At 45.2% G+C, this 13,557-nt stretch overlaps 2 protein-coding genes across 5 annotated transcripts in view; both read right to left on the bottom strand.

The window, feature by feature from the left end:
• Positions 1-343: 343 nt before the first annotated feature.
• Positions 344-3,970, bottom strand: tubb2 (tubulin, beta 2A class IIa). The gene is made up of 4 exons (XM_026996549.3): positions 3,822-3,970; positions 3,252-3,360; positions 2,286-2,396; positions 344-1,839 (listed from the first exon to the last, which is right to left on the bottom strand). The coding sequence occupies exons 1-4, from the start codon at positions 3,876-3,878 to the stop codon at positions 743-745; spliced, it is 1,374 nt and encodes a 457-aa protein (XP_026852350.2). The 5' UTR covers positions 3,879-3,970; the 3' UTR covers positions 344-742.
• Positions 3,971-6,070: 2,100 nt separating this feature from the next.
• slc22a23a (solute carrier family 22 member 23a) overlaps positions 6,071-13,557 on the bottom strand; it is a 38,598-nt gene continuing 31,111 nt past the window's right edge. For all 4 annotated transcript variants that reach the window (XM_035519727.2, XM_035519728.2, XM_081694522.1 and 1 more), the window contains one exon: positions 6,071-11,799. In XM_035519727.2, the coding sequence (XP_035375620.1) occupies positions 10,482-11,799 (1,318 nt within the window). In that variant the 3' untranslated portion in view covers positions 6,071-10,481. The remainder of the gene's footprint in view (positions 11,800-13,557) is intronic.

The raw sequence follows: 13,557 nt of genomic DNA, 5'->3' as shown, positions 1-13,557 counted from the left end.
TTCTTTGTCTAGTGTACGATGGCAAAATGAATGAAATATTTACGCAGAGGTTCTTGACCCTTACATAGCCTTGCCACCAATATTCATATTGCTACTATTACTAATGCTACAAATAACTAATATTCATAAGTTTCAGTTTCAGACTTAGACTTTGTAGTTTTGTTAGAGGGAGTCCTTTACTGGATGACACTTAACCTTTTTTTTTCCCTACTACTTGTGTGTCGTAAACCTCAGTCGTTTGTCAGAATGTAAGCACTGGTCCAGCTGAAAATGTCAGGAAGTAGCCCTGTCCAGGCTGACTGTCATCCAGTCGTTAGGAAGTGAACGGGAACACAGCCAACAGTTTGGTGATAAAGGTTTATTTCAGTATGTAAACCACTACATGGTGCTTGTGGTTTGGAGTGTAAGTTACAAAACTCACAAATTTCAGTAAAGACTTAAAGAACTCTTGACGTCCCAAAGTCATTTTTGCCTTAGAGGATCGCTGTTCTAATCAGTAGCACCTTTGGACTAAACACTGAAAAGGCTGTCATGTTTGTATTACCAATCTAGAATGCTCTGATGTACGGAACACTGTGGTCTACAAACTGAAATGTTGAACACTGTTCTACAAACAGGAGGAGGTAAAGAATGCTCTGGCCATGTGCTTTTAAAGGAACAAAGCAAACAAAAAGCAGTTACTTTAGATTTAGCATTGTGACTATTTTAGTTACTGTCTAACTGTTCCTTTAAGACCAATGGCTCAATGCCGAACCTCTTGACGACCATCCTGATGGGTGATTTCCTCATCCTCCAGTTCGTCTTCCTCGTATTCGCCCATTTCGTCAGCCGTGGCGTCCTGGTACTGCTGGTACTCGGACACCAGGTCGTTCATGTTGCTCTCGGCCTCGGTGAACTCCATCTCGTCCATGCCCTCGCCTGTGTACCAGTGCAGGAAGGCCTTGCGACGGAACATGGCAGTGAACTGCTCCGAGATGCGGCGGAACAGCTCTTGGATGGCCGTGCTGTTGCCGATGAAGGTGGCGGACATCTTGAGGCCGCGGGGCGGGATGTCGCACACGGCCGTCTTCACGTTGTTGGGGATCCACTCCACGAAGTAGCTGCTGTTCTTGTTCTGGACGTTGAGCATCTGCTCGTCCACCTCCTTCATGGACATGCGGCCGCGGAAGATGGCGGCCACGGTGAGGTAGCGGCCGTGGCGCGGGTCGCACGCCGCCATCATGTTCTTGGCGTCGAACATCTGCTGCGTGAGCTCGGGCACAGACAGGGCGCGGTACTGCTGGCTCCCCCTGCTGGTGAGGGGGGCGAAGCCCGGCATGAAGAAGTGCAGGCGGGGGAAGGGCACCATGTTGACGGCGAGCTTGCGCAGGTCGGCGTTGAGCTGCCCCGGAAAGCGCAGGCAGGTGGTCACGCCGCTCATGGTGGCCGAGACCAGGTGGTTGAGGTCGCCATACGTCGGAGTTGTGAGTTTCAGCGTGCGGAAGCAGATGTCGTAGAGCGCCTCGTTGTCGATACTGAAGGTCTCATCGGTGTTCTCCACCAGCTGGTGCACGGACAGCGTGGCGTTGTAGGGCTCCACCACCGTGTCAGACACCTTGGGCGAGGGCATGACGCTGAAGGTGTTCATGATTCGGTCGGGGTACTCCTCGCGGATCTTGCTGATGAGCAGGGTGCCCATGCCTGAGCCTGTGCCTCCGCCCAGCGAGTGCGTGAGCTGGAAACCCTGCAGGCAGTCGCAGTTCTCGGACTCCTTACGCACCACGTCCAGCACAGAGTCCACAAGCTCTGCCCCCTCTGTGTAATGGCCCTTGGCCCAGTTGTTTCCAGCCCCACTCTGACCTGAAATGACCCATGCAATGACTCAGCAAACACTCAGTTATTAATGACACGTGCTTTGACCTCACTAAACCTGACTGAGAGATTCCGTTTAACATTATATTATTAAATCTCCTTTTATTGGCGCGGTCATAACTTAATGGCCGTAAGAGAATGTGGTATCCTCTGTTGCTGGCTGTGACTTCTGTGCTGTACTAGGCTTGCCTTGAAAGTAGCTGAGTCATCCTCTACCTGCCAGAGCTTCACCATGACCGCATTATGTAAACCTCACAGCTAGGATTAATACAGCCTCTACTAGCAGTGCTACATACCTTTTTGAAGATTACAGAGCAAGAAACCCAGCCTTAACCCTGAGACAAGTGTGGACTGAATTGTTAGAGCTTACAATGCAAGACAGCATAATTACAGACAACTAGCAGCTTCCTCATTTACGTAAGTAATAAACCTACCAAACACAAAGTTATCTGGCCTGAAGATTTGCCCAAATGGGCCAGAGCGGACAGAGTCCATGGTACCGGGCTCCAGGTCCACCAGGATGGCACGGGGTACATACTTGCTCCCTGCAAGAGGAGAGAGACATGATATGGGCAAAAATGTCTATATAACTAATGAGAACCGTTTCCTAAATGCGAGGCGTCACTGCTTATTTGCTGCTGGCGTAGCTAGACAGTTGTACACTCTAGTGCCAGATGTCCCACTTTCAAGTGTTGCGATAAAAATAAAAAAAAATCCCCAAATACAAGCCAGCCATTTTATTCATCTGTAACCACAGGAAAGGAAAAATACCATGTTGAGGTGATTAAACGAGTAAAAGTCCTTCCTGTCAGAGCCTTTTAGAGAGGGGGAGGTGAGTTTATCGGGACCCCTGGCTGCGTTATTTCATCAGGCACACGGACAGCACATCCTTTTAAATCGGTTTAGCACCGTCTTCCTCTGTTTTGTAGACGACAGCAGCTTGGGGGTGACACAGCCAGCTGAACGTGGCTAAATTTAAAAATGTCTTTTTTTTTCGGCATGGAAGGTCATAGATGACATAGGTTCTCTGTGATGACGTACTCTTGTTTTAAATGTAATACGATTGTGCTGGTAATGTACAATATCCTGGATAGCATGTGTTGATGGGTATTACTTTCTAACTGACTAACTCAGCGCTGGAACGATCTAAAGGCAGAATTCCTTAGAGATACAGTGGCTCATAAATTAATGGTGAACCGAACTGTCTGAAGCGACAGAAACAGTACGGGGGGATGTGGGAGGGAGAGGGGGTCGGTTATTTTAGCTAAACACCGGCAGTGATTCCGCGGTGAAAAGAAATTAGGGAATTGGTTTTATTATTTTAGTTCAAACACACCCGCCCCAGTCCAGACTGGGCCCTGTGACCTGAATAAGCAAGTGCTGGGAGCTGTAGCCCTTACCAGAGGCCTCGTTGTAGTACACATTTATCCTCTCCAGCTGCAGGTCACTGTCACCTTGGTAACTCCCCGTAGCGTCGATGCCGTGTTCATCGCTTATAACCTCCCAAAACTGTAATGTAAATGCAATACAATGTAATGTACTTGCAGTGCAAGTGCGTGTCTTCCCGGCCTCTTATCTGTCGCGCTCGCGCGTCGTGTCCAGGGTGTCCGCGCGGAGCCAGACACTGCAGACCCTTGCCTGGCCCCGCGCGCGTCTCACCTCGACCGCGCCCGAGCGCAGAACTACGCCGTGATGCAGACTTCACGATTATCCAAGGTCGTTTTTCTGAGCCTTGTTTTAGTCACAGAACAAATATTTCTTTCGTGCGTAGCTTTTGCACTCTCACTGAATCGCCACACAAACACCCAAAGCAAGCAAAACGTCCATTGGAATTGAAAGTATTAAAATCGCCTGCAGCATAAAAACCCCGGGGAAAAAAAGACGTTTTGCAATAGATGCAGTCTTATTCTACCCCAAATTCTGCGTAATACAAGAAAGTTATTTATGCAATAGAACGCTTAAAGTCTTACCTTGGCGCCGATCTGGTTACCGCACTGACCAGCCTGAATGTGGACGATTTCCCTCATTATGCTGGAATCAACTTAATTCAGTGTCTCAGTCAGAGCGATGCTCTCGCAACCTGCGCCCGTTCGGCTCGTCAGTAATAGCCACATCCTCAGCAAACGCTCTATTCCACCTAGAGGGACCGTGTTATTGAAGCTGATTGGGTAGCGTCACATCTGGTCTGCATCCATCGTCGGCGTGCAGCCAATCAGGAGTGAGCGGGTTGATGCAGCGCAGTGCTGCATAGTCTCGCCTAGCGCGCACCTATCCATGCGCTTTCAGAGGCGCGGCGCTGTGCCGTGTGCGCAATAGGTTACTGTCTAAGCCAGAATGCCGTTCTTACTGTGGGATTCGTTCGGCATTTGCAGTAGGAGACGCTGTGATTAGATATAAGACTGGCCGGGTTTATGTATTATATGTGTATAGATGTAAGACTGGCCGGGTTTATGTATTATATGTGTATATTATACATTTATGCATCACACTGACGGTGGATGTAATGTGTCACTGCCTCCTACAGAGGCAGCATGTGTATGCTTAGTCATAAAGAAGCAGTTGGCAACAACAAAACCTTTTTGCGGATATAGAAAATTCACTCGCCTGTGACCTGTGACCCTGAGGGTTTATTCTATCTTCACTATGACACCGTGTAAGTCGTGCACACGGCCTTAGCAGCAGCACGGGGGACCTGTGGTGTTTAAAATCCGTCTATTTTTCATCCACTCAAGAGTTGATGGGCTCTTACACACACACACACACACCCACACCCATACATACACACACACACACACACACACACACACAGACTATGCACCACAGAATACAGCAGAAGATCAGACACATTCATCTGCTAATCAATAAATAGTGACGTTTATTATGACACATTTGGCTTATGTACAAGTGCATTATCTATGTTAAAAAGCAAGAACAAGAAATGCAACTGAAATAACCAATGGTTTACATTCATTCATGTCTCTGGACACCTCATGCACACATTGTGAGGACATGACAACCTGTCTCCAGTATATATGAGGTGCGGTCTAGTTAATTTGGAACAGTTTGTGCTGGACAGCTACTGTGCATGGTCTAGACCATTCCATTTGTCTAGACATATCTATGGTAACCCAAGCCTGCCAAAAAGTATCCTTTAAAGAATATTAGCATTTGAAATGATGATACAAACTTATCAGGATGTAATATTATCATGATGATATAACCCCACCACTCAAATAACACTGTGCAGTGTGGATTACCGAACAGGTTTTACGGCGGACGTGAAATCTGTTTCGCCAACGCAGTGCTCTACATGTAACTGTTTTGTAATATCACCACATCCACTGTCCTTTCAGTACTCATCACCACACCCTCCTCCACCCTGGCAGACAGCTGTGCCTCCACCCAGTCTAAAGAGATGCTGGGATGGTCTGTAGCAGGCTGCTCTGCAGGTCACTGTGTGACACAGAGCAGAAGGACACCTTGCAGCAATGTAGTGCTACACTGCAGTGCATCAAACCAGGTTCATGTACAGCCACCAGAAACCAGGAGTCTGGAAAACACAGTTCATGGTTAAGAATTATTTATGGTTTTAGAAGTGACTAAAATTCACAGAAACCTTTTCTGTATATTGCTTAGATTTAGTTTACCTTTCAGCCAGGAAAGGGTTGCTGTGCTTTTAGATTATACTGAGAGAATTAAAGGTGCATGTAGGGCTGTTCAAATAGTGGTGGTCCGATGGCAGTCTGGGTCAGTCTGACAATGTGTTATAGAACAACTGTACAGTGTTTGGCTTTGATATGTAAAATATAGTTAAGTACTAGTTTACTTGAAGTGATGAACTGTAGATGTCATGCTGCCAAACTGTACTAAAACTCAAACTGTAGTTTGAATTAAAGCTTTTATGAAAGTTTAAATTGGGATTGTTTGTAATAGGCTTCTTATAACCTGCTGAGATGAATTTGGCTCTCCAATGAACAAAACAGACTAAACTGCTACTGGACACCCCCCACCCACCCACACACACACACACACACCTTCCCTCTTTTTGTTTGGGGGGGGGGGGGTGCTAACCAGGATTTAAGCTTTGTTTATCTCTTGACCTTTATTAACCTCTTGCCATACTGTAATTTGACTTGACAGGCAAGATCACAAGTACTTATGTAAGACTATTATGCCAGCAAATCTGTTATGTATGTTACACCTAATACCAAACCACAGAGTTTTTTGACTTTTTATTGATTTATTTATTCCAAACCAAAATGCTAATGAGAAGACAGCAAAAATAACTGGCTCCAGTTTACACAATGTTAGGCAGATGTGTAGTTGTCACTTTTTATGTGCCATACTGAAACCGTCACGGTCAAACTGCTTTGTCACTGAAGTCAATATTTCTAATACATGCTTCAGGAGTCTGAAGCTACAAAAACAACACCTGTACAGGCATCAACACCTACACACATGCTCAAACTACAGACTGAACACCTGAACACATATCAACACTGCTCATATGGTGCCCATCTAAACACTGCTAGATGTGTAACCTCTTTCTGCTGCTCAGTCTCTGCGGTCCTGTACATGCAGGAACAGCCAGAAGCATCCTGTGTGTGGAACTCCCAACACATATTCCGATCCAGGAATGGGAGTAGTGCACTGGCATCGGCACTGCCGGTCGGATGCTTCTAGCAGCCGAATTTTCTTCCATTCCTCTACTGCTCTCACAACACTCACGAATTTTGCTTAGCAAACCAAGCAAAGTTTGAAATGATTCTGACTATTTTCAATATCCAGTGTGAACTGCTTTCATTAATTATGTTGCTTTTGGTTTGCTTCTGCCAGATGCAGAGTAAATAAAACTAGCGAAATAAAATTAGGGAAATACAATTAGGGAATAATTACCATTATTTTTTAAAAATCCCTTTATATTAAATATCTTAACAATTGGTCATCAAACAAGTCCTGATGTTAATGTCATTAATATATAAAAATAAGAGAAACAGCTGTTTCTTTTATATCATAAAAGCAACAGTTCTGTCGCGTTATAACATGGCATAATAAGGGTCATATATTTATTATTGCTTTCTCACTAGAGCTTTTGTACATTTTTTTTTTTTTATCCGGATATGGAGTAAAGCAATGACACAAAACTCCACAAATGAAAAATGGAACACTGTGGATTACATTATACTTGCTAGTAAAGTTCACATTAGTTGTTTTTTTTTTCAACCCTTTTTGTAAATACATTTACATGCTTTGATTTCAAGTGTGAGTTCCCACGATGGGAGGAAAAGCAGAATGCAAGCTGTAATCACCCAGTTTGAAACCAGGCTTCTGTTTTCAACAAGCTCCGCCCCAGTAGCAGAGCAGAGCACCACAGGATCTTAAACTGCAGTCACACAACAACTGCCTTCTGGCCACTCCCACTGCATTATGACCATTCCCTCTGTGTTTTGACCACTCCCACTGCATTATGACAATGCTGTGCAGAAGTCAAATAGTTTACACAGTCCATCTTGAGTCTGAGTCTGCCCTTAGGTTCTAGATACGGACGGCAGAGCTTCACCTGACTAAAGAAAAAAACAGTTACTGCAGGGCAGAGCTTAAACAAACACCTGCATGAGCTGCAATGGATTGAGCAGGGTTTCCCTCATTCAGACTAGGGTTTGGGGTTTAGGGTTTAGGGCTTAGGAGCTAACCCAGTCAGAAGACCTTATGAAATGGGGACATTGCTCTATTTGTCTCATTTAAGAACAGAGTTGATGGGGTTTGGTCTTTGGGTGTGGTTTTATATAAAATGTTTTATTACATATTCTTTCTGTAAGTGTGCTTGCCTGAAACACACTTAAGTTATTTTGCATTTTTCAGTGTAGCTTAACATATCTAACATCAGTAGTAGTATTGACTTTTCCTCTTCAATAATATACATAATTTACAAACCACTTTTATATATGTAAAACACCTCACGGAACTGGTTGTAACTCACTTGCATACTCCTTCACAATTGGTGAGCAGGAAATTCTACACAAGGTGGCGCTACTGGCACTCTAGTACCTTTTATGTGCATTGGAACCGTAGACTTTTACAGTGGTACGTTGCATCAATGACATTGTGTGTCCTTGTTAAACTAATACAAATTAAACACAACCCATAGTTTGAAGTTCACACAAAGGCACTCTTACATATTGTAGTGAAATAATTTTAATTGCCTTTATTTATCTTATATATATATATTTCTTTAGGTCCATGTAGGAAAGCTGGCCCTGGGGCAGGTCAGAGAACACTCCTAGCTTAGTGCTATTGCCTTCATCAGAGTTTCAGTCTCTCTTCAGTCCAAATGTTCAATATTCAGGGAGAAACGGGAGTCATTTTTAAGTAAGTATTGATTAAGTACTGATTATTGAGGAAAACCAAGAAAGAAAAATATGAACAAGTGAGATTTAAATAAACAGAAAACAGAAATGGCACAGGCCAAAGATACTGAAAAAAATACATCCCTGGAAACCATCTCACAACAAAGTGTGGAGGAATTCATACTGGAATTGACAGAAGGGATACAAGGTCAGTGGAGATAAAAAAAGACCTACAAGTGGCCACAACCCATCAGGCAACAGTGTCGTCACTGATCAGCTTCCCTTTATTTGAGAACCAGTGAGGATGAGTAAACATGTATTACATCTACTGAGGTTTTTGGAACAATGGCTAAAAAAAGTGTACACTACTGTGAGTCCTGCTGACCAAAGGAGGCCACAGGTGTCCTGGACCATCAATCGTACAGAGGTCAATTGGTGAGGTAGTTGAAGTGGCCTGAAAAAAATGAAGCAAGATCTGAGGGAAACTATTTTTCAAGCCTGCGAACACGACTAGATTCCTGAGGAAAGAGTTTTCTTTCTTAAAGAATGAAAATACAAGGGGGTCGTGCTCCTTTATGCAGCCTAAAGTAAACAGATCTTTATCCGAAGCCTGTTCTCAGGTTGAAGACTGTTTTTTTCATAAAACCGCTTGTTATGGAACTTCCCTCCAAATTCAGGACACCACTGACATGTTACGTAAACCTTTGGGCACTGGGTGTATTGGGGGCTGCTATCCTGTTACACTGGATATGGCATCTTATATACCAATATAGATCACCAGGAAGGAATATGAGCTCTGGAATATGATCCAACACAGATACCAAATGTTTCTCCTCCTAATGACCTTTTATTGAACCTTTCCAAATGGACATTAAACAATGATGCTTTTCTTTTCCAGGACAGAGAAGCACAGCCCACACAACAGTGGATGTCCGAGTGGCACCTAACTATAGCAATTTGTTCCTTTGTTACGTAAAAAGGTTAATATGTTTACAATGGGTCTAGAAACTCTTATAGCGATAAGATTTTATATCTGTACCAATATGTAAATGACATTTCATGATTCGGTCAGGTGCGTCAAAGTAATCCTTCATCTTTAGGACCGAAAGGTCTGGAGATTGTAAAGAATTGTATCTGTGGAGGCAGCAGATTGAAGCTCGTCTCCAGCGTGAAACCTTCTGGATTTGGAACTTATGGGCTACTGAGACCCCTGGCCTGGATCTTTTTTGTAAGTCGGAAATTGCGTACACATTTATGGGTTGGGTTGAGTGGGATAAGTCATGTATACGTTTATGGGTTGGGTTAAGTGGGATATGTCATGTATATGTTTATGGGTCAGGTTAAGTATAAGTCATGTACACATTTATGGTACAGGTTAAGTTATATTTTTTGGGATGTTTGGGGGGGGTTGTTTTGGTTTTTTTTGGTTTTGGACTTTTTCTTTTCTGTTGTGCCATTCTTTGTTAGCAAGATACATTTTCTTGCTGTGTGGGTGTGTTTGTTAATCAGCTGTGTAGACAAATTGAATGTTTGCCACCAGAAGGCTTAAATACAACTTTCTTTGTTTGAAAGGCTGCAACCCTGATGAAGGCAATGGGGGTAGCTTACTCTGATCTGATCTAATCCCCCCCTTTCTACATGTATTTGCTATTAAAATAAAGGCCATATTAAATACAACATGTGAGAGAACCTTAATGCGAGATCTAGCTTCATTACGTAAGAGCACCTTAGTGATTCTCCATTTCATCTACTGACCAAGAATAAATCAACTGGGCATGCCAAAAGTTTCTCTTTTGCTTAAAACCTATAGTTTGCCTTCCAGTGGATAATGGATAGGAATGGTCCCGTATCGAATTTCTCAGATTCCTTTTTCACTTTATTAATCTTGGAATAAATTTCAATCACAAAATTGTGAGAGTTCCTCTTGGCACTGTTCATATTGGACCACACTAGCTTTAAATGCTCGCCTTTCGAAGGCACTTTGACAGGATGTACCTGTCTAATCAGGGAACTGCAGTATTATCCAGGTGTTTGTTGGTGTTCTGGTTGATGTCGATCACCACATTTGAAGGCACCAATCAAAACTCTGTCCACTACACAGGTGTCGGAGAAGGGCGGTGCCACTCGGCATGAGCTGGCTTACGGCTGTTTCCCGTTTATTAACAAATCCCTTTCCCGCGACCGCTGGTCTGCACAAGCAGCTCGTGGGAAGCAACTGAGATGAACTCTCAACTGCACCGTACCAGGCTGCTCTACAGAGCAAAGCCACAGCATGGCCACACGTCATGAAGATGCCACCCCGTTAGCAGTACTAGTGGTATAGTCCACAGGAAGAGGCATACCAGAGTCTATGGGTGAGGAAACCGTCAAGTCCACTGTGAAGGGGTGGTCTGGTTCTGTAGCAAGCGGAGCAGCAGAGGGGATCCCCAAGGACAGAGGTTGAATTAAAGTAGTGGCAACCGGCAAAGGAGTTTCTAAAGGGGTGGAGTCCAATTTGAGGGGGGGTGTTGAGGACTCAAAGGCGAGAACTGAAGAATCTCTCGGGGAGGAAGAGGATGGAAGCTGACGAAGATCAGGTGATGAAGGAGCAGGGCAAAGTGGTACTAAAGTGGGGGATTCTGGAGTGGGGGGTAGAATGTCATTAGCTAAACAAACAGGTGAGGGGTCTCTGGAGGGGTCACGAGGAGCATGATTTAGAAGGTGAGTGGGTGAATCCTCAGGAGCGGCCGGTAAAACTACAGGGGGGTTTATGGTACACAGCTCCACATCGCCATCTGCTGAGCCCTCTGGAGAGTTGGTGACGTGTTCATCAATGTCATTGATGGACGGCAAGGGAGAATCCAAGAGGGGATACACAGCATGGTCCACGTGAGAGTCAATCTCAGGCTGTGAGCCGATGTCATTGGCGGGAGGAGCATCAACAACAGAGGAGCCAATGACATCTCCAGGAGCAAACGACGGCGAAGGGGTGTGGTCACTCCCAGGAGAAGGCGGAGTCTGAACGTTATCCTTCAGTAGAGGCATGGCCACAGAACCTGTGCTCTGGACGTCAATGATCAGATCAGGAAGGGAGTCGGTTCTGGTGGGCGGAGCTGGTCGGGTGCTGGCCGGGGTGGAGGTGCTGGGGACGGACGAGAGGAGGGAATCCGACGACGGCAGTGCCGAGTCGTTGGGCGGCTTCACGACGCAGAGTGGCAGCGTGTCCACCTCGCCCACGTCCAGCGGCACGGACAGGTCGATGGCGGACGACGCAGTGGACTCCATGGTGGAAATGACCGTGGCAGCCGCCTCGTGGAGGGGCGTGTCACCCACGCGGGCATACTCGCGACTCTCTCCCCTGTGCAGCAGGTGGCGCTGCTCGCCAGGCTTGCGTGGGGGCAGGAGCGGCTGTCGCGTGTAGTTCTCACCATCGGCCAGGGTCTCGGGGAGCGGCTGGTAGCGCGTCTCCGGGAGCAGCAGGATACAGATGATACAGATGAGGGTGCAGCAGGCAAAGATGACGTGGTGGAGGAAATAGCCCTTCTGATTGTGCAGCTCCATGATGGGAGCCGTCAGCATCCCGAAACCTGCACTGGCCAGAACGAGACCCAGACCCCCGCCCCTGCAGGATGGTAGACAGACAGAGGTTATACACACACACTTATAAACACACACACATACACTGCCTGGCCAAAAAAAAAAAGGTCACACACTCTAATATTTCGTCTGACCGCCTTTAGCTTTGATTACGGCACACCTTCGCTGTGCCATCGTTTCCACAAGCTTCTGGAACGTCACAACATTTATTTCGGTCCAGAGTTGCATTAATTTTTTCCCCCAAGATCTTGTCTTGATGATGGGAGATTTGGACCAAGTCTTCTCCAGCACATCCCAAAGATTCTCAAAGGGGTTCAGGTCTGGACTCTGTGGTAGCCAATCCATGTGTGAAAATGATGTCTCGTGCTCCCTGAACCACTCTTTCCCAATTTGAGCCCGATGAATTCTGGCAATGTCATCTTGGAATATGCACGTGCCATCAGGGAAGAAAAAAATCCATTGATGGAATAAACTGGTCATATATATTCAGGTAGTCAGCTGACCTCATTCTTTGGGCACATAACATTGCTGAACCTAGACCTGACCAACTGCAGCAACCCCAGATCAGAGCACTGCCCCCACAGGCTTGTACAGTAGGCACTAGGCATGATGGGTGCATCACTTCAGCCGCCTCTATTCTTAGCCTGATTTACCTTGTTCCAGAGTGATGGGCACATCTGGACTCATCAGACCACATGATCTTCTTCCATTGCTCCAGAGTCTAATCTTTACGCTCCCTAGCAAACTGAAGCCGTTTTTGCCAGTTAGCCTCACTGACAAGTGGTTTTCTTAAGACTACACAGCTGTTTAGCCCCAATCCCTTGAGTTCCCTTCACACTGTGCGTGTGGAAATGCTCTTACTTTCACTATTAAACATATCCCTGAGTTCTACTGTTGTTTTTCTATGATTTGATTTCACCACACGTTTAAGTGACCGCCGATCACGATCATTCAAGATTGTTTTCCAACTACATTCCTTCCTCGAAGATAATGCTTCCCCACAGTCCTTCCACTTTTTAATAATGCGTTGGACAGTTCTTAACCTTATTTTAGTAGTTTCAGCAATCTCCTTAGATGTTTTCTCTGCTTGACGCATGCCAATAATTTGACCCTTCTGAAACAGATTAACATCTTTTCCACGACCACATGATGTGTCTTTTGATATGGTTGTTTAACAAATGAGAAGCTACTCACTGCATCAGTTAGGGTTAAATAACTGAAACAATCACATGCAGTAATTATCCAATGGGAGGTGCTTACCTATTTGCTTAGTTAAATCCAGGTGGTGACCTTTATTTTGGCCAGACAGTGTATATACACATATAAACACACACACACACACACACACACACACACACACACACACACACACACATATACATGCACAGTACACATACACTCACACACACAAATACGCACACACAAACAAAAATACACACATATACAAACACACACAAACACAATAAACATAGGAACATGGGTAAACACACAAAAATATAGAGAGGTTGACACACACAACAAACACACGGACACACGTGATGCATCATGCACCATCACGCACACAACCTGAAGACATGCACACAGTCAAGAAAGTTTGCACACACATGCTCAGTTAGGAAGACATCTGTAGAACACTTTTCATAACAGAGGAAGACACAAGTGTGCACAAGTAGCTTCACAGTTCCAAGTAACAAATGCTCGTTTTGCTGATAAAAATCCATGCCTCCCTCCCATCCACACCACATACCACCACCAGAGGGCGCTCCACCACCAGAGAGCTTTA

This window comes from Electrophorus electricus, chromosome 13, assembly GCF_041902795.1.
Source record: "Electrophorus electricus isolate QZ-2024a chromosome 13, ASM4190279v1, whole genome shotgun sequence".
In the NCBI taxonomy this organism is placed as follows: domain Eukaryota; kingdom Metazoa; phylum Chordata; class Actinopteri; order Gymnotiformes; family Gymnotidae; genus Electrophorus; species Electrophorus electricus.
The sequence above is the reverse complement of the archived record's forward strand: the minus strand, read 5'-3'. Positions and strand labels throughout refer to the sequence as shown.